This window comes from the organism of the source record quoted next, unplaced genomic scaffold, assembly GCF_019419815.1.
Source record: "Pyrus x bretschneideri cultivar Hongxiangsu unplaced genomic scaffold, Pyrus_bretschneideri_v1 Contig46, whole genome shotgun sequence".
NCBI classification, from domain to species: Eukaryota; Viridiplantae; Streptophyta; class Magnoliopsida; order Rosales; family Rosaceae; genus Pyrus; species Pyrus x bretschneideri.
The window spans coordinates 2,901,888-2,922,638 of record NW_025999783.1 but is presented as its reverse complement, the minus strand read 5'-3'; the positions used below and the strand labels follow the sequence as shown (position 1 = coordinate 2,922,638).

At 34.0% G+C, this 20,751-nt stretch overlaps 1 protein-coding gene across 1 annotated transcript; it reads right to left on the bottom strand.

The window, feature by feature from the left end:
- Nucleotides 1-789: 789 nt before the first annotated feature.
- On the bottom strand, nt 790-2,787 carry LOC103938713 (peroxidase 16). Its single transcript, XM_009348739.3, has 4 exons — nt 2,433-2,787; nt 2,153-2,350; nt 1,755-1,920; nt 790-1,527 (listed from the first exon to the last, which is right to left on the bottom strand). Exons 1-4 carry the CDS (start codon nt 2,640-2,642, stop codon nt 1,121-1,123), a joined length of 981 nt encoding a protein of 326 aa, XP_009347014.2. The 5' UTR covers nt 2,643-2,787; the 3' UTR covers nt 790-1,120.
- Nucleotides 2,788-20,751: the final 17,964 nt, after the last annotated feature.

Below are 20,751 nucleotides of genomic sequence, written 5' to 3'. Positions count from 1 at the left end.
CTAATTTCCAATTAAAGAGGAAATCTACATCAAAATAGGAAGCAATCCTATGTTTCCTAAAGCAAGAAGATCTCTACACCTGCTGCCCTTTTCTGCGAGCAGCCCAACAGGTGTGGGGTATTTGTGGAGCCAAAAATAATCAAGAAAAATATGGAGGCGACACGTGGATTCTTGGGTGAAAAAGTCAAAATTACCCTCGAGGCACACCGGAACTCCCGTGTGCAAGAAGTAGACAATAACGATTCAATCAAGGTCAAAGATGAACAAAATAGGTATTTATTCAAAACCTATTTCATCAATCCTCATCAAATCCACCCCACAAGGTAACCCCTATTTATTCTTTTCAAATTAGGATTAATTACCATAATTAATTAATTAATTTTCTAATTGATTGCGAGATATTATGTTGACATAATATCTTGCAATTAGAGCCAAAAACCACCTTAAGTAGCCGGACCCCTTTTCTCCAAATAGGGGTCGGCCACACCCTTATAAATAGCTCTCATTTCTCCTAAAAACCCAAGTCCAATTCTCTTCTAAAATTCTCCAAATTTCTCTAAACACTTTTCCCTCAAAGGTTCTTCGACCAAAGCTACCCCCCCCCCAACAAAAAACCAATTCATTATGGACACATAAGGCTCTGAGCCTTGACCTAAGGTGTTGATTGTTTTGTAGATGCATTTGCATCCACAGGGATTTATATAATCATCCGACTGATTCTTTCTGAATTTGAATGACAGTAAAAGAGACCTGTCCAGTAGCTAACAAACAATATATTCTATGACCATGTGGCACCAAATAAAATTATTTTTTTTATTTCCGTCTTCAAGTATTTCATTTAAATTAACTGCTAAAAATGCATTATTCCAGCAACTTGAAGATTTCTTGCACAGCTAATCAAGCAGAGCTTTTCTACGAAATGAAAAAAGTGATACGTTTCCCTCTGCCAACTAACTGCTAATTGTATCCTGAAGCTGATGAGTTACTCTCAGACTCAAACATTGTGACTATACATAACGAAGTTTTACACCCCCATAATAACAAAAAAAACAAAATTCAATCAATATAAAAATAGTTTTTCGAGAGATTATCCAGTTGAAGCTATCCAGTTTAATCCATTCTAGTTTGGACGAGTGCAGTCTCGCCGAATCTCGCCTTGATTGCCCGTCAGAACCGCAATTCTGCCTAACTTAGTCATGGCTTGTATAAAAGCTTGATTAAAAGCTGCATTACTTGATGCAAATTGGTTGACGGTTGCCCTTGTTCTTGTATCTGTAAACAGTATCTGATCAGAGGTGAACAGACCCTTTCCTTGCTGAAGATTCTGGAAGTAAACATTGTCAAATGCTCGAGGTGTGGTTGGGTCCATGTTAATGGCAATTCTGGGATCCACTCGAGTTGGACACATCTGTCGAAGCTGCAATGCATAAGCTGGATCGAGTGTCGGATCAATACGGGTTTTGCTGCTGAAGCTGTAGATTCTCTTGGAAAAACGGCTGCAATGAGAGAAACCAAGTGTGTGCGCACCTAACAAAAGCATGCAAGTTAGAAAAAACACTTTTCGTTATCAGCATGTTTTCTTGCATCATTGTCAATCTAAATCTTTGATCAGAAGTGTTGTTTTAGCATGCGGTGATAGATTCACAGTCTTACAACATAAATAGGAAAAAGATAACATCACGACAAATTAGAGATAAAAATAATGGTAACCCTAAAAAGACCTTAGGAATCACTGGCAAATAGAAGAAGACTACCTGATAATGCAACCATGTCAGTCTGGGAGAGACCATGAGAGGTAAACATGCTGTTAAGCTGGTCTAGATTGAAAGTAGGGGAAGGAAGGCGTCTCTGAACACTAGCCATAGTAGATACCTTTCCATCACGCCTACCCAGTTCAACTGTATAAGATGGTCCCCCAGCCTGCTTGAAATATGTGCATTAGACAAAACGTAGGATAAGATTATTCAAATAAGATAACGATCAATCATTAACTAATTACATAATGGTAGTAGTTAGACTAACTTTATTCTCAAGCGTTAGGTTAAATTTAAAAAGCTTATTTGGCTTCTGTCCAACTATGATGACAGCAGATACTAATTAAATTTAAAGAAAAACTAATCAAATTAATAACGGTAAAAGGAGAATTTTATACCAGCTGTACAACATCTCTAGTAGCCAGAGCAAGAATATCTGCACATGAAACCTTGTTTTTGCAGTTAGGATCGCTATCAACCGCTGCCTTGGCTTTGATCACTGTGTCAAATCCATCTCCAGCAAGCGAAAGGTTATCAGGGTGATCCTTCTCGCCCTGATTAGTTGGTGACTGAATCAACACTGAAGCATCACAACCCTGTACCAATAAAGGCAACACATTAAACACATGTAAACTTGGCAAACCGAAAGTTGGAATTTGAAAGGACCTAGCTACTAACCCGAACGAAGCAGTCGTGGAAGAAGAGCCTCAAAGTGGCTGGAGCAGTTACGAAAGTCTGCTGGAACTTGGTTTTGACAGCAGAAGAGACTATGGACTCAAGATTTGGACACGTGCCTTTGTAGAAGTCTGTCCTAAGTTGAGCACAAGCTGTTCCAAGAAGGAAAGGGATGAGAAAAGCAGATAGGAGAATGCAACTACGAGTTTCCATGTCTTAATTAATATCTTTAATTTGATGTTAGTGTTTGTGCTATGGGGATTCGAGACCTACTTATACAATGACATTAGGGACATACAAGATTGACATGATTTTAAAACTTAAAAACTAAAAGCATAGTGCTGTTAAAAATAAAAAACTGTGTTCCTTGGATCTTTGTTGTGATGTACACCCTGGCATTATTATATTATCTATTAGCCGGTTTGTTTTGAGTTTCAAATGGAAAATATTGGACTTTTTGTACTTGAGGAGTCATTTTTCTTTCAAACTAATTACAGTGATATGTTGAAATTTTTTTTTTTTTTTTTTTTTTTTTTTTTTTTTGTGATCTTGTTACTTTTATGTATCAAATTGTGATTTATAGGTAAGTAAAAATGGTCTGTTATATATAAGGAGTCAAACAATGTTCTTTAAAAATAGAGAAACAACTTTTATGACAATGTGGAACCCTATGCAATATAAGTTGCTCTTGTTAAATAGAGCCAAGTTGTTATTTTGTACCATGTTCTAGCACATGGAAAGTGGTTACATAAACCTTGTTTTTTATTTTATTCAAACACAAAGGTCGGCTAATACGGGTTTGACAAATGATTTGTCACTTGGCTGAAAACTGGATATATAGTTGTTTTATCTCTGAGTGGGGTTTGTAGGATCATGACAGGCGAAAAATACGTAGGCAAATAGGCGTCTAAGGGCGAAGAGGGTCTAGACAACTAAAAGGACAACCAATTCATTTTATAAAAATTATGCAAAAAAATTGGAGCAATGATGAGTTTTGATTCATGAACTAAAAAATCAGTGAATATTGATTCCTAAATTTGCTATAATGCTAAACAATAGTTATTTTAGTAAACTCCGTTAGAACTTTTATCCAAATAAAGAGTTTAAGGAAACAAAAACGGATAGAACTTTTAACATAATTAGCCAAAATGACCATCGATTTACATTATAACAAGTTTAAGGACCAATATTCACTAATTTTTAATTCAAGAACCAAAGCTCCAATTGAGCTAAAATCAGGAGCCATTGCTCTAATTATCTCTACATTATATTATGGAACCATTTGGATTTTTAGATAGTTAGCAATGTGACCACAAATTTATGCCAACTCAAATGCAATTTAATTCCCAACTACCATCAATTGTTCATCATTCATCCTCCGCAGGCCATGAAAAAATATACATGAAATGAAGAAAAAAAATAATGATCATCAACTCGAGCATGGACATGTACCACTGTTTATAAATGTATTAGGATAAGAATTTATTAATTTTTGTTTTTATTTTTCATAAGTTTAAGCTGTTCAATGTGGACATTTTATGTGGTTTATTAGCATTTACCTAATTGTTTCCATAATATACATATTGTTCTTAATTGCTTTAACTAAAAGAGTTACTTATTTATAAAACCTCTTGAATGATTAATAGTTACACAGGCTCCAAACGGTGATTATGCTAAATTAATCTCTATTGCAATAAGCCAAGAGAAGTCTTGAATTATGACATTACCCTTGAAAGTTCTTTGTCACCACTACTGGATCAAAATTCAACAGTTGACACTTAAATTCAATTCAAATTCATATAAAGTACTTTCATTTCGAAATCAATAGAAACTATATTGTATGTTGATCCAATGGTGGATAACCACGAAATTTCATCATGTATGTACAATAATTAAAGATTTGAAGATCCTAATAAGTGTCTGTTTTGTATTCTTTTTGAATTTGATATTTTTATTTTTAAAAAGTAATAATGGTAGCTAAACTACTCAATGCTCATTAGTTTCAAAGACTAAATATAAAAAGGATACCAAACGTGCCCTCATTTACTTTAGACCTTCCCAAAATTGCATTTTCTAATTTTCAGAAATGAACCCGAAATGCAATATATATACTTGACAACCCATCTCATCAGAAGGTTGGCGAAAAGAAAATAATATTAAAGGAATGGATATCCTAATAGAATGCCGATTCCCCAAATGATAGACTTCAATTTATTCGCGTTTGGATTTCTATTCCCAGGTGTGATTGCATTTGATTCCAAACTATATTCCAGCAACGAATGCAATTAAACACAAGAGACATGAAAGAGCAACCCCACACCCATCCACAAAGCAAATTTTAGTAATAAAATTAGTAGGACTGAAATTGGAGCAAAGACAAATATAGGAGGATATTGTAAACTTACCTAACATTACAAATGTAATTAGTAGCTAGAGTTTCATGAGAAAAACAGGATAAAATTAAAATAACTGATTAAAATATGTAAAATAGCAGAGTTGCCGCCATTAATTTTAACACTAAAAGGAACTCCCGAATCTTAACAGAGAGCTCCACGACCGGTTCAAGGGAAGGGACTAAATAAAACCTCAACCTAACATAACAAGTTGTGTTCCTAAAACATAATGCTTAATTCCATTATCCAGATATATCAATGCAACCACTCTGAATTAATGTTGCATTTTTTGGCTAGTTTAAGAGAGTTTGTTCATAGAGAACGTGGAAACAAAAACAATAAAATTGTAGTACATAATTACAAAGAGATAAAATTAATTTTAGAAAATAATTATATTCCAAGGGAATATTATTTAGTTTTAGTAAAGCCAAGTTGCCGACGTTCCATATATATTAGCAAAGTCAATCATATGCTACTGGACGTGCTGCAGTAGGATCACAAAATAATACATGATTTTCTCCAATCCAATCAATTGGTCAGAAAAGGAGGCATAAAATTTTGTTTTTATGGCTATTTATAATTAATTAAATAGCTGAAGCCAATCTACAAACATGAGTTTACCAAACGTGTATTGCCATACATTCCATCCATGGCAATGCCTGGCAACGGTATAATTAAATATTTTTTAGAAATAAAAAAAACAATTCAATTAAAAAACATAATCACATTCATTTGATATTGTCTATATAATAACGTTGTATGTATGAGCCTTGAAGTAACCCTGGTTTGCTGCACTTATGTCAACTGTCATTTAACAACGCAAAAGGCCATAGGGCTAAGAGTTGCGTCCCTTAAATCAAATTGTCGTACCGAAATTTTATTTGAACCTAAATATTTTTTCTTTATATTTCTATTAAAATTTCTCTACTAAAAGAAAACCTAAGAACCCAAAACCCACCCAAGCACTCGCGACACGTTCCCTTGACATCATCAACGACCACGATCCCCTCCAATTTTTTACTTCTCTCTTTCTTCTACCACGCTCCGCGGTCATCTTTTCGACAATGGCTCAGCTCTAAACTCTTCTGTCAACTGCCCTGCTCATCAGCATCTTTCTCTTCCCCAATCAGTTTAAACTGTAGTTTCCACTTTCATGCATCATTCTTCCAATTGTCATCCCGATCTTCCAAATTTTGGATTTACCACTTGTTTGTAATAGAAGCAAAAACACTAATTCAAATCGAAGAGTAATACCAATTAATTACCAAGAATACATACTGTGAAAAAATAAAAATAAAAATAAAAAGAGCTTTAATAAAAAGGATTTGAACTAACTTTAATTTAATAAAAATCACCAAAAACTATAATTTAACCATAAGAACAAAACTATTCATATACTAGACCTGACAAACATAAAAACTCACAAACTGAATTAAAAGCCCAATCAACAGTAAATTTTTTTCCAAAACTGCCCCTGGCAGAACCCAACCAATCCCATTAGCCTTCTAGTTCCCTTGCCACCGTTTCTCTTTTTCCTTCTTGTTCCAGTTCCTTGGTTGCTTCAAAAGCCAAACATATCCTTAGCCTCTTGTTTATGTGTTTTTATTGGGATTGATCGCCACCTGTACAGTTTTTCTTTTCTTTTGTTCTTTTTCTTGCTAAAGTGCTTTTAAGGTTATAATTCTTAATTATTGTTTGAATTAAGTAACACTCTTTAATTCTTCAACAAGTATCACAATAATTTGATCATAAATATGGTAATTGGGTTGGTTTCACCAAGAAATTTGTGTTATTGGTCAAAATCAAACGTTTGTTTTCTACTCTCTTTTTTTTTTATGATTTTGCGGTGGTCTTGCAATTCATTTTGGACAGCGTGGATCCGAGGTAATAGTGACGGCAATATCCGAATGTTCATTGACAAGACAACTATCTCTCTTCTCCTATCCTCTCCTCTCCTCTCCTTTGAAAGGAGATCATCATCGTGTCATGAAGAAACGGGGGAGAGAGCATAGCAAAGATTAAACGGTCAAAGGTTTGTTGTTAAGGTTAAAATTGAAAACTCATAATAAAGAAATAGTTCAGTTCTAGAAATAATGTGTTTTTGCACTAACTCTATATGAAAAATGGGTTCATTAACTACATGTTTTCTTTTCTTTTTAAAAATAGTATGAATTATTTTGGTTCAATTTTATAAATAATGTAGGTTATTTTGGTTCAATCTCAAACACCATAAGCAATGGCAGCAACTTCACTCATTTCTTCTTCTTACTCAAACATTCTTTCATTTAACCCGATTTCCGACAAAACTCGAAAACACAATCGAAACCGATAGAGAAAAGTGCATGGCGTATAGCAGAGGCTTGTCAGGTATTTTTTAGCACGGCACAAATTGTTTTTGGTTTGAATTCATGTGATGTGAGAAGTTCTTCCTTCCTTCCCATCCTATATGCTATCTTCTAGTAATTAAATTTAGAACCCACTCAACATATTCCTCATTTGTTTCCCAAAGCCATATACTCTTTTACTTGCAAAACATTAATCATATAAAATTATTATTATTTATTTTTAACAAACAATATTTTTACACTACAGGGGTGGGAAAGTAGGTTAAGCTTCATAATGGGCTAGCAATAATATGGTTCAAATTCGCATTTGGTGAGAATTAAACCTAAGACCTCTCACTTACAAGTTAAGAGAAATATCACTAGACCGTAATACTAAATGGCAATCATATATAATTAAAATTAAATTGATTAAATCTCGATAGGAAAATTGGGCCAAGTTATGCCTTTTTATTTTTGGGTGATGGGGCTTAGGAGCTTCAACTACATTTATGGTGTGTATAAAAATTTGTAAATGAAATTAAAGGAACTAAAATGAGAAAGAATAATTGCTTATTTACTAATTTATAAACTAGTAAACCAAATTAGAAAAATTGAATAGAAGGATTTAAATTGAGGAATATTCAAAAACAAAATCGTGTTGAAATGCTTATTGAAATATTTATAGAATCAAAGTTAGATTAATATAAATTTCACATACAAATTATTTATAAACTAAACACTAATTATTTCTTAAACATACACACACCCTCTCTACCATCCTCATTATTTTTTAAAGGGTAGGTTTAGGGCCTATTTCAATTCCTTACAACATCTTCAAAACATTTCACTTTCATACCTTAAGTACTATTTTATTTCAAAATAATACCTCCGTTACATTTTCCATCCATTGATTCGTTAAATGCTAACGTGGGTGCCACATATATGCCATGTGGCTGCCAAATGTCTACCACGTGGCAAATAAAATAATTTTCTCAAAAAAAGGAAAAAATAAATTTGAAACCCATTTCTGCAAGAAGAAGAGGGCGGAAGAAAGGGAAAAAAAAAAAAAATTATCCATCCCCACCCTCCCCCAACGACCCAGAAGAAGAAAGAACAAAAAAAAAAAAAAAATTGTCCCTCCCCCCCCCCAGCGACCCAGAAGAAGAAGAAGAAAAGGGTTTCAAATTCCCAGAACCCCCCCCCCCCACGACCGTCCTCCTGTCCCCTGTTGGGCAGCCCGACGACCCTCCTCCCGTCCCCCCACCCACCCTAACCCATCTCCCCACCCACCCAAACCCATCTCCCTTCCTCCCTCTTCTTCTTCTTCTTCTTCATGCAGATGTGTTTCCCTTTTTTTTGTTCTTTTGAAAAAATTCATGTTTTTTCAAAAAAATTAAAAAATTATTTTATTTGCCACATGGCAAACATTTGGCAGTCAGGTCAGCATTTAACGAATCAATGGATGGAAAATGTAATGGAAATGTTATTTTGAAATAAAATAGTACTTAAAGTATGAAAGTGAAATGTTTTGAAGATGTTGTAAGGAATTGAAATAGATTCCAAACCTGAGGTATGAAAGTGTAATTTACCCTTTTTTAAACTAACTATTTCTGAAACTGAACATGGGTACTATACTATTTCTGAAACTAAACACTAACTATTTCTTAAATTGAACACGGGTACTATCACTATTTCTTAAAATAAGCATTGGTATTATCACTATGTCTTAAACTAAACATAACTATTTCTCGAATTGAATACATGTACTATTACTATTTCTCAAGTTGAACACTGGTACTATCATTATTTCTAAAATTCAACACAGGTACTAAACTATTTCTGGAACTAATTATTTATGAAACTAAAGACGGGTACACTATTTCTGAAACTAACTATTTATGAAACTCAACACAGCTACACTATTTATAAAACTGATTATTTATGAAACTCAACACATATATATACTATTTATGAAATTGAAAACGAGTAAGCTATTTCTGAAATTGAAAATGGATAAAAAATTTCTAAAATTGACTATTTATGAAACTGAAAACACTATTTCTGAAACTTGATGCACCAAATCTGTAATTTTGTTTGAAGGCTAAACCTTAGCAGTCCAAGTTGCAATTTTATTTGCATATGTTATTATATATATACATGCTTCTCATCCTTTTGAAAAAGGCACCTGCTTGATGCGCCGAATAGCCTCCTCTCTCTTGGCAACTTCTTCTTTGCTCTCATAACACCCAACTGCAATGAAAAACTTCAAATACCCATAAACAAAAATTTTCACATCCAGAACATTAAGAAACTACCAATTTAGCCTAGTATACCAATGATTATGAAGAACATAGTGAATGTAAACTTATACACACATGGAATTGATTACAAAGTGTTAATCAAACTCAGAACCCAAGAGACACTAAGAGAAGTCAATAAAGAGGCACCAGAACATGGTTTACATACAGTAGTTGATTCGGTTTAGTGAATAAATGTACGTACTACATCTTTAAAAGGATTATATGCAACGCAAGTGGTCAACTAGAGTTATAATCTTCATCATTTTTTGGTCAATGAGTTATCATTCTAGATCCTGGTATTCAGTTCAATGATTGCAGTATGCAGCTGAAACATAAAAACAATTAAGAATTGAACAAAGAACAGTAGGTTAGCATATGTGGATTTATCAATTAATGAGTACCACATCCAAAAAATAAAAGAAGATTTATTTTACTCTCGCTAAATTACATGGATACTCTCATCTAAAAAATAATAATAAGTGCAATTTTACGAAATCGATTTAGATGAATTAAGGGTAAAAATATCGCTTTAGAAGAAAGATTCTAATTAAGAACAAGTCCAGGATTTCATGAATGTGTAGTGATGAAAAATAATAAAGTAGTGACTAATTAGTTAATGAAAGTGATTAAGATGAGTAATTAAGTAGACATGCACTTACATTGGATGTAAACCTTCAATGACAAGAATCTTGGGGGAACTTGATGAGCTCAGGAGGATCCAAGCGACCAGAAACATTGTTGTAAATAGGCTTCTCAACAGCCTTCCCTTCCTTGATTCCCTTCATCTGCTTATACAGAAGATCGAAGTCGTTAGCTCTCGGGTCTAGCATTCTCTCCTTTCTTCTTCCTCCATGTCATGTCTAGGGAATGGTAATCATCCAAGCATATCACCGTCGTGGTGTTGTTGATGAGCATGTTGGAGTCAACCAGCCTGAAATATGCATTTGACAACTTCACAATCAATTTCAACTTCAATGGACTGAAATTTGAGATAAAAACAAACTAACATCTCACCGAAATTTGTAAAAAAGAAATCATAGAGAGTATTGTAATTTTTATTTATTGTTTTCTAAAATCATCGCTCAAGTTTTGATTGGATTTGGTAGACCCATCAAGTCATCACACCATAAAAAATCATCGTAAGAAGAAAAGAGAAATCATACACTCCCAATTCATAAAAATAAAAAAATAAAAACAATCCCCCATTTATCCCACCTTAAAAAAAAAAAAAAAAAAATACATGAATGCACAAATACATAGAGACCACAAACAATTCATTAAAAGCATGGATGAATTTACATCATGGAAGCATTGATAATTTTGCATTTATTCTCTTAGCCGCAAACATCACAGAGATTACATGACAAGGTCAAAAGTGAATCTGAAGCTACAGCACCGACAAAAGAAATATATTGAGCTTTTCATTCCAATTCTTTGAACAATAAAATCAGAGATGAAGGATGACAAATGCTTACCTTTGCGATAATGGAGAAAGGGATAGAGATGTTCCAGCTTAAGTTTGTTTTGGGTTGGGTTGGGTTGGGGGGGGGGGGGGGGGGGGCGTTGTGGTTGCAAATTTGGTGAAGGTTTGTTTGCAGTTTGAGCATCTTGGTGGCTCTGGGTGGTTGAAGGAAGATTGAGGAGGGATAGAGATGTTCCAGCTTAAGTTTGTTTTGGGGTGGGGTGGTGGTTGCAAATTTGGTGAAGGTTTGTTTGCAGTTTGAGCATCTTGGTGCCTCTGGGTGGTTGAAGGAAGATTGAGATAGGGTTTGGTATTTGGACGGAGAAGAAGATATAAAGGAAACAGACCAAATAAACGGGCCATGACTTGGACGTTAGGGGTAAATTCGGAAGCTCGATAATTTTTTTTACTTGGGCCAGCTTTATTGGGCTAGTTTGGTATTGGGTTTTGTCATATTAAAATTTAAAGTTTTAAAGCCATTTTCATTAGTTTTACCAAGAATATCTTCCTTCCCATTGTTAACTATATTGCAATGTTTGAGAATTGAGGGGAAAATCAAGAAGAAAGATGAAGAGAAGAAAGATGAACACAGAGAGTTTTAGAGAGAGAAATATGCTTTTGTATTAATTGATAGAATGAAGGTTACACAACTGTTTTTATAAGAGAAAGTCTAACTACTCTAACCAAATACTAACCAACTTACTAACTGTATTTCTAACTGTATTGTTGACTTGTACCCTTAATACTCCCCCTCAATCTCAACTGGGGAAACCCAGTTTGAGATTGGAAGAACATCTGCAAGCACTAGTATGAAACCAGAAAACAGAACACAGAGTTGAATCATCTGCAACCTTACAATCCCACTTCATCCACCTCAGATTCATTCCATGTCAAGAGCAATGTGATTAAAAATAAAAACAAACCTTTCATTCAGCTACCATTTAATAGCCTTCTTTCAATCTGGAAAAAACTTAAAACGGTTCTCAAAATACTTCAATTAGACATTTGCTTTTAAAGATTGAAAGTCAGAAGCAAACAACTTTTCCACCATTCTCATGGGTGTGTAAAATGGCAAAATGAGTATCCTTTTTGCCCAAATGCTATCAACTCATCTCCAATTTCATCAACTCATTCAACTTGATCCGAACAAATAATTCTTCATTGCTCTGTCACTTGCAATTTGGAGTCGTGTATGATAGTTTGAAGTTGTTGATCTTTCTTCATACTTCAATCGTGACATCTTTCTGCTACCTTCTAATAGGATCTTCACTGCAAACCAAATAGAAATTTGCACCCTTTGCATATACAATCTTCCCATCCAAAAAATCCAATATTCCTTTACCTCTCGCAAGAGCTTTAATTGAAAAACAACCTCTTATAAAGTTGTAACACACCATCGGGCTGGTTATAACAATTTCTTGCGGGTTTACCCTTCGTGGGATTTACTGTCAACAATCTCATTTAACATTGGCTTCGTGCCCACAATCAAAACTAATTACTAACGGCTTCGTGCCAACAAATTTCAACTTCTAATGGCTTCATGCCCATTTCTAATGGCTTTCTGCCAATACTACACTACACTACACTAATGTCCATGGGATCGCCCTTTGTGGATTTTACCAATTCACAACACTACCTATTCATAACATGGAATTACCCTTCGTGGGATTTACCATTAACAACTTCTTCTAACTTCATCTTTTAAGACACGTATAACCGGACTTACTGTAAATTCATGCTAACAACTGAGTTGGTTAAACTCTGAAATTATAGGTTGTGATAAGGAATATACTGCACAACTCCTCAACAGAATTGCAGAAAATCAGTGAAGTAGAGAGACAAGAATTGAATACTACAAAATTGCCTGAGTAATTTGACAATGAACACAAGAATCCAAGAACCCATACCCATTTCACCAAACATATCAAGATTTGCATAACCATCAAAGCCAATAAAGAGACTGAGCAAAACCATCAAACATATCAATCTTGAACCAACTGGACTCCAAGAACTTCAAGAACCATACCCAAATCCAGTGCAAGTTCAGTGAAACATTATGGAAGGAAGAAGCAGAGAACCATACCAAAATCTGCAAATCCTGATCTTGCCAATGAAAGTGACTGTCAGCACGCAATTGCATATGTCAATGGAAATAAGGTCCCCCAAGAAGATGCCTATAAGGAAAATCCTGATAGAGCACCCAAGATACCATCACGTCATCTCTCTTCACATGAAAATTATGAGATGGGCATTTCATCAAACACCTGGACTGGCTATCAGGATGACAATTCACAACCTGATGCGGCGGTGGAACAAGATGGGAAAACATGGATTGAAATGGGATCTTGGGAATATTATGTACCCACGAAGCATGATATTGGATTTTGTTTGAGACTAAAATTTGAAGTTGTTGATTCTTCAACATGCGTACACAATTGTGCCCAGCAAGAATCAAAGTGACAAATCATGTAGCGAAGAGCTTCAGTTCTTGGAGGCGGTGAGGAATCGGTTGTCCGGGCTCCGCCTTGACAGCACCTTCAAGTCTTCTTTCATCGTTGATCCCAAGAATCCACAAAAACATTGAAGAGGCGATCCCCCACCCAATCACCCCCAGTATCCAAACCCAACGCCAAGAAAGAAAAGCTCTCGGTGGTGAAATCTCCAAAACAGAATGATCAACCCAATAATCACAACAATCGCAATCCCAACAATCACAGAAAAGCAACCCAAGCTCGCAAAAGCATCTAAAATCTAATAGAAATTTGAAGAGAAACTAAACTAGGAAAAAAAAATGTAAACTACTATGAAGAAAAACCACCAGAATCCATGGCGTGAGCCTGGTGGCTCTGATACCATGTTAACTACATTGCAATGTTTGAGAATTGAAGGGAAAATCAAGAAGAAAGATGAAGAGAAGAAAGATGAACACAGAGAGTTTTAGAGAAAGAAATATGCTTTTGTATTAATTGATAGAATGAAGGTTACACAACTGTTTTTCTAAGAGAAAGCCTAACTACTCCAACCAAATACTAACCAACTTACTAACTGTATTTCTAACTGTATTGTTGACTTGTACCCTTAATACCCATACCTATTTAAAAATTGTACCATAATGATAGAGGAGATATCTAGTAGATAGAACAAATTAATAGATACATAAAGGTCAAACTCAAGAACAAGAAAAAGAGAAGGAGAGTAGTAGTGGTTACAGGCGTTAGGGTTTGGATCACCGAAAAAGAAAGAAAAAAAAAAAAACAATGAGGGTGAAGAGAGATAAAAACGTGTTGTTGCTTATCAGTGGGTTATAGGTAATGTTGGGCGCTTTTAGGCTCACCCAATGGCGTAGGCCCAAGAAAGAACCAAAGAGCCCAAGGCCTAAAGGGTTAAAGACAGCCATCCCAATCACTCAAGCCGACTGAGACAAAAGAGGAGTTGCCTGGCTGCATGGAACGTGGGCAAATTGACAACTTTACAACTTGAGTCTCCATGGAAAGAACTATTCAAGTGCCATTTTAACTATGTGGCTACTGGCATTCAGCAGCAGATATCTAGGATGGGACGTAAAGGTAGCCAAGAAGGTCTTCAGCGAGCTGAGGAAGAGTAACCAATGTCCTATTAGATGCTCAATTCGCCTAGATCTAAATGGATGTGCCACCCTGGCTACAAGAATATCACTTCATTGACGAGAGCCAGGCCGAGTAGGTGGAAATGCGTCAATAAGCTAGTGAAAGTTGTTGGCATATTAAATGCTTGTTTGAGAAGCCTTAAGAATGAGAGGCCTATATAAAGGAGTAAAGACCTCAAATATGGGGGTTGGACGAATCAAAGAGAAAAGAGACTGAATGTATGAGCCGAGCGCTATTTAGTCTTGAAATCTATATATTATGAGCAACACAACGGATGTAGTCTAGTTTTGAGGGGTAAACCATTTACATCTTTGACTCCATTTAATTCCAACTCATTTCCTAAGCCCACCTAGAGTGATTTAATTAACTTCATTAACCTTACAATTTTGAGCGTTAAGACTAGCATTAGTTTTTATTTTAATTTATCTAAGGGCAAATTTGAAAGTTTGGGAGATTTTATTAGTCCAGTGTAGAGAGACAATAATTAAGTTCAAATAAAAAAAAATTATTGACAAATGAAAGTGACAGTAACATTTTCCAATGGGTAATGCTAGGGAGACTAACTGTTTAAACCAAATTTTTTAAGGGACGTTTTGATATACACGCCTCGTTTTTAAATGTCATAGACTAAACATCTATTCCTTTTGCAAATTTGATTAAACATTTTCCCTACAATTTTGATACTTTTATTTTATTTCATTAGAAGTCTATTCATGTTAGCATTTCCTTTTTTTTCCTCCTATTTTTATGCATATCTTATTATGATAATTTAAGATTTTTTTTATTTTTTATTAAAATATTTATTTTAGTAAATTAAATAGAATGTAACAAAACTCATTGTTAGGTACGTTTGGTTATATCAGTACGTTTGATTATAATGGTACATTTAGTTACTTGGTACATTTGAATTTTTGGTCCATTTGGCTTCTTGGTTCCTTCAAAGTTTTTAGTACATTTGAATTTTGGTACATTTAGTTTTTGGTACATTTGAATTTTTGGTACGTTTGTTTCCAAAACATAAGTTGTTTTACTTTTTGTCCTAATAATGAGGAATTACTTTAATTAATGATTTTTTTTTATATATAGAAAGAGTCATTAACAATTAAAAGTTTAAATTACTTTAATTAAATGACAATAGCCTTTTTTGTTAATTCAAAATTATATGATTTATCGTTATTATTTAGCATTATCTACAATAATAAGGATTTATCTCCGATCAACTAAAAGTTGTTTCAGAGACTTATCTACCAAAAAACATGACTGTCTAGAGCATTGTGTATGAATCAAACATATTTTTAAATATTCCAAAATGATAAATATTCATTTTAATATAGTTTATAATTGGGCACGTTTTAATTCGGAGTTGGTACGTTTTCTTTTGATGTTGGTACGTTTCCATTTAATATTGGTACGTTTCCATTTGGTGTGAGTTTACATTTAGATTTGAAAATTTTAAATTTTTAGACTTAAATATAGTTGAAATTATTTAAAATATATAGCAGATATTTAAATGTAAATTAATTTCAATTAATCTGAAGTAGTTCAAGTCTGAGTATCTTAATCAAATGTTTCAAAAACTTAATAAAAAACTCAAAAAGCATAAATGTTTAGTCTACAAAAGTTTAAAATGAGGCATCTAACGTCACATCCCGGCCCGAGCCACCACCACATCTCGGGCTTGGGTCCCCACCACATCCCGGACTGGGATGTGACATCTAATTCTAATTTTCTCATTTTGTAAACCATATAACGTGTTTGTTAATAATTAAATTATTAATTAAGTATTAATTAACATACTTACTTCGTATTGATAGCACATCACATAGTTTATAAATCTACCTAACATTACTATTTTACGATAGGCCTTTTCTTTTGTACACTAGATGGCCTTTTTGTGTAAACTTTTGGCGACTTTTGAGTGTTTTTATGTATGAACATTTATTCTGCCGCATTTCCTAAATATTTTTTCATTTGTCTTCTGTTAACTTGGGTGCTTAATTGTTGATGCGCTATAAGATACATTGATACTTTGAAAAGGTTGTGTGAGAGTAACTTTTGTAAATGGGCCAAACCAAAAAATTTGGACAAAATGTGCTAGGAAACTAGGGTCGGCCAATCAATACTATACTTGCCATGTCACATCACTCAACAAAATTTTTAGTGAAACAAATCAAATGAGGAAAAGTAGGACACAATGTTAACTTTTAAGGGATTAAATGATACATTTTGAGTAATAAAGGATAAAGTGGACTAAAGATTGAGTTTATGAGGGTGTTTCAGTAAATAAGCCTAGAAAATATTTGAGCTTACGTGTTAAATTTGGTGACAGATGATAAATTCTCCAAAGACCTTTTAGAATAATTTGTTTCCTATTACCATCCAATTTTAACTGGCAACTTAACTTTGAAAACACCACTGGATTTTAAAAAGGGATCTTTTGATATAGGCACCTCAGTTTTGAATTTTCTAAATCAAACATCCATACATTTTAGTGATTTGATTAAACTTTTTTTTTGTCATAATTTTGGTGCTATATGCACATTATATTGTAACAAATTTCTTATAATCTAGCATTTTGATTACACTCTTCTCCGTTAAGATAATTGTAAATACAAAACAAAAAACAAAAAAAAGTTGGTTAGATTCAATTTATTTTAACAATAATGCTACAATTCAGCAATAATTATCTACGATATGATTTAAGATATTTTCTTTCCAAAATAGTTTAAAATATTTTTTTCCATAATCAAACGTACCGAAATAAGTTTTTCTTTTAGTACGTTAAGAGAAAATAAGATTGAGAATAAAATAAACGTACCAAAATAAAAATAATGTACCAATATTAACAATATGTATCAAATCAAACGTACCAAAATTGCAAATAAATGTACCAATTAATGATTTTTGTAAATTCAAACCTACCCGCATATAATATATACGTAATGCATTGTACCTAATAATAATTCGTCAACAACTATACTTAAAAAAACAGCCAAAAAAATATGATTTCACAAAAAAAAATTGAAAAAATTACACGGACCTTTTATGTTGATCACCAACCATTTGAAAAAGAAAAAACCATTTGGAAAAAGAAATAATATTAAATGTTTGCATAACAAAAAAAAAATTGTGATCGAAAAAACATATTTGGAAGAAGAGAAGTTATAGTTTAATTACTAATATCTCCACTAAATATGGAAAAATGCATCGATAAAAGGATAAATTCAAAAATTATTTTAATTTTTAAAAATAGAGGTGACTATTGGTCAAAACACTTTAATCAAATTGTAAAAAGGCGCAGATGTTTAATCTAAATGATATAAAAATAAAAAAAATAAAAAAAAAACTGTAGGGGACTCTAATTTTCCCTTTTAAAAAAGGATAATGTAATAAAGTAGGCAAATTTCATTATTTTTATTACAAACGATATCCACGTAAAATGAGAAGGCTAAAATGGCGATACCAAGATTTACATTTTTTCTTAGATGAGGTCTAAAATAGAGCGTCCCACACCATAGTTACAAAGATAAACTATCCTTCAAAATGAGATCTAAAATTACATTTGGGGGTTCTTCAAACCACACTCTCCATTTATCTAAGTTGAGTCCTAAAAGCACCAGTCTATTAGCCACTCTATTAGCCACTCTATTTGCTTCCCTTCGGGTACGGATCAATTTTGTTTGGGATATTGAATGCAAAAAGTGGCGCGTGTTATTTACCAAATTGCCCATCGAAGAAGTATCACCAGCTTCATGGCTGTTAAGAGTCACAAGAACCATCGTAGCATCCCCTTGAATTCCATTGCCTCTGCAACGATTTCTCGTACCAACAGAACCCCCGCACGAGACACCTCTAGTTTTGCTTGCAACGACGAGGAAATGTCGTTGAACTTCATCGCCATAACCGCCACGAACCACCCCCCCCCCCCACCCCAAAACCCCAACAACTTCAATGAGATTTTGATAAAATTATAGTTAGAAAAGCACTTCAAACTCAATAATTTAGACACGAAAAAATTAATTTATTTTGTATTGAAAGAAAGGAAAAACCAAAAAATCCTAGGCTTACAAGTGGATAGATGATGTGTTTTGTTTCCCATCTATCTGAATTTTTAAAGTGTTTTTATATAACTCGTAAGGTGTTTTTCTTATTAACCTTGTCAATATGAAACTAAAATCATATTTTCGAGTCTTTAATTGATATATATACATAGGCAATGGATGAGACATGCATTCATTAATTTCTTGAAGGCTTATGCTAGGGATACCAAATTTTTAAACCAAATTTGTAAAATGTATGATGTGATTGTTGATTGAATTATTACTTAAGTATTGATTGACGTGCTTATTTCTTATTGGTAACACATTTGATTTGCAAATTTGGTCTAAAAATTTTGTCTACACATCACTCTTTGTTAAAGGTTAGACTTGAATTGGAATGAATGTCTAAAAACTGCAACCTACATAACCACGAACTAATAATTAAAAAGAAATTAACAACCAAACATAAATTGGTAAAAATTGGAAAGAATAAAAAAATAAAAAAAAAAGCACATAGCATTTCAAACTCAAGACCTTTCGTTAATTTTCTACAACAAAAACTATTTCTTTTGATTAAACTTCTTCATATTTTAACAAAATTTTAAAAATTTATACTTTTACAAAAAGAAACCCCAAAATTTTAAAAATTTATATTCTTCTGAAAAGAAATTCGTAAAAACTAGAAAATAAAAAACATACATAATGCTTTAAACGAGACCTCTTTGTTAATTTTAAACCTCATGAATTACAAAATTAGAAAGTAAATAAACACATGGCAATTTAAACTAGAGATAAACACATAACCACCGAGAGTAAATAAACACATAACCACTAGTTCTAGTTAAACTTAGTCAATAAACCAAATTTTATAAACTTATACTCTTATGAAATTATATATGAATATACCACCTGAAATAATTTTGGTGACCTCAATTTTTTTGGGCCCCGAACAGTCATCCAACCAGCACTGGGCCTGGGCTGGCCCTGCGTCGAAGTTACACTTCAGCCATCCATTCTCTGGTTTATTCCATTTCACCACGGCTGCAGCATTGCTGCTGCACTTAGTCCTTCCATGCCATCTTTTATACTCCTGAAGCCAGGACTGATTTTTGCAACGAATCTCCATTGGGGGCAGAGATGTTCCTTTCCATACAAATTATATTGTTCCTTCCAAATGCTCTATATAACAAGATCAAAAGTTTCCCGCGCCAAAGAAGATGCTAGGCTCACAAGCCAATCTACCCACCATATATTTCTCACTGCATGTTCTCGAAACCCCAATGGGCTGGAAAACCATATTATCATCGGCATTGAACAGTCTCTTAAACGCATGTTCAACAGTTTCAACTGCTTTGTTACAAAATACGCACGATACATCTTCAATAATCCTCCTTTTTTTGTAAGTTTACCCTTGTTGGTGAAGCATTCAAACCCAACTCCTCCATACACAAATCTTCACTTTACCAGGTACAGAGGCTCTCCAAAGGGTTTTCCATAGGAACTTCACGTCATTTCCAATGGTTGAAACACTTGGGTCATTAGCATTCACCATCACACAGTTACGTGGAATATGGTATGCAGTTTTTATAGTAAATTACTCATTCTTTTCCGCATTCCACATTTGAACATCACATGGTTTTAGAAAGCTCAGTGGAATGCTTTTAATCAGGCGTTCCTCCTCCTCCCAAAACATTTCATTAATCATTTCCACATTCTAGGACGCACCATCCTCCGTGATCAAATTGTTCACCGTAAAGGATGTCCATCCTCCGTGATCAAATTGTTCACCGTAAAGGATGCATCCAAGCCTAGTGGTATCGGACTGATCACCTTCCTAAAATAATTTTGCAACCATCTCCCCAAACCTTGATGTTTAACCCGTCACCCACCCGCCATCTTGCTCCCATCTGAATAACTACGAGCCTCAGCGATACTCCTCCAACCATAAGAAGCATTAGACTTTACTAGAGCACTCGCATATGCATAGTACTGAGCCTTGAAGAGTTGAGCGACAAGTGAATCTGGTTGTTGAATTAGGTGCCAACCCTGTTTGGCAAGCAACGTCAAGTTGAATGCATACAAGTCTTTAAACCCCAATCCACCTTCGGCAACTCATCACCCCCACCAAAATTGCGCCACCATTTGAATCAACTCATCACACAAAGTTTTGGCAATGA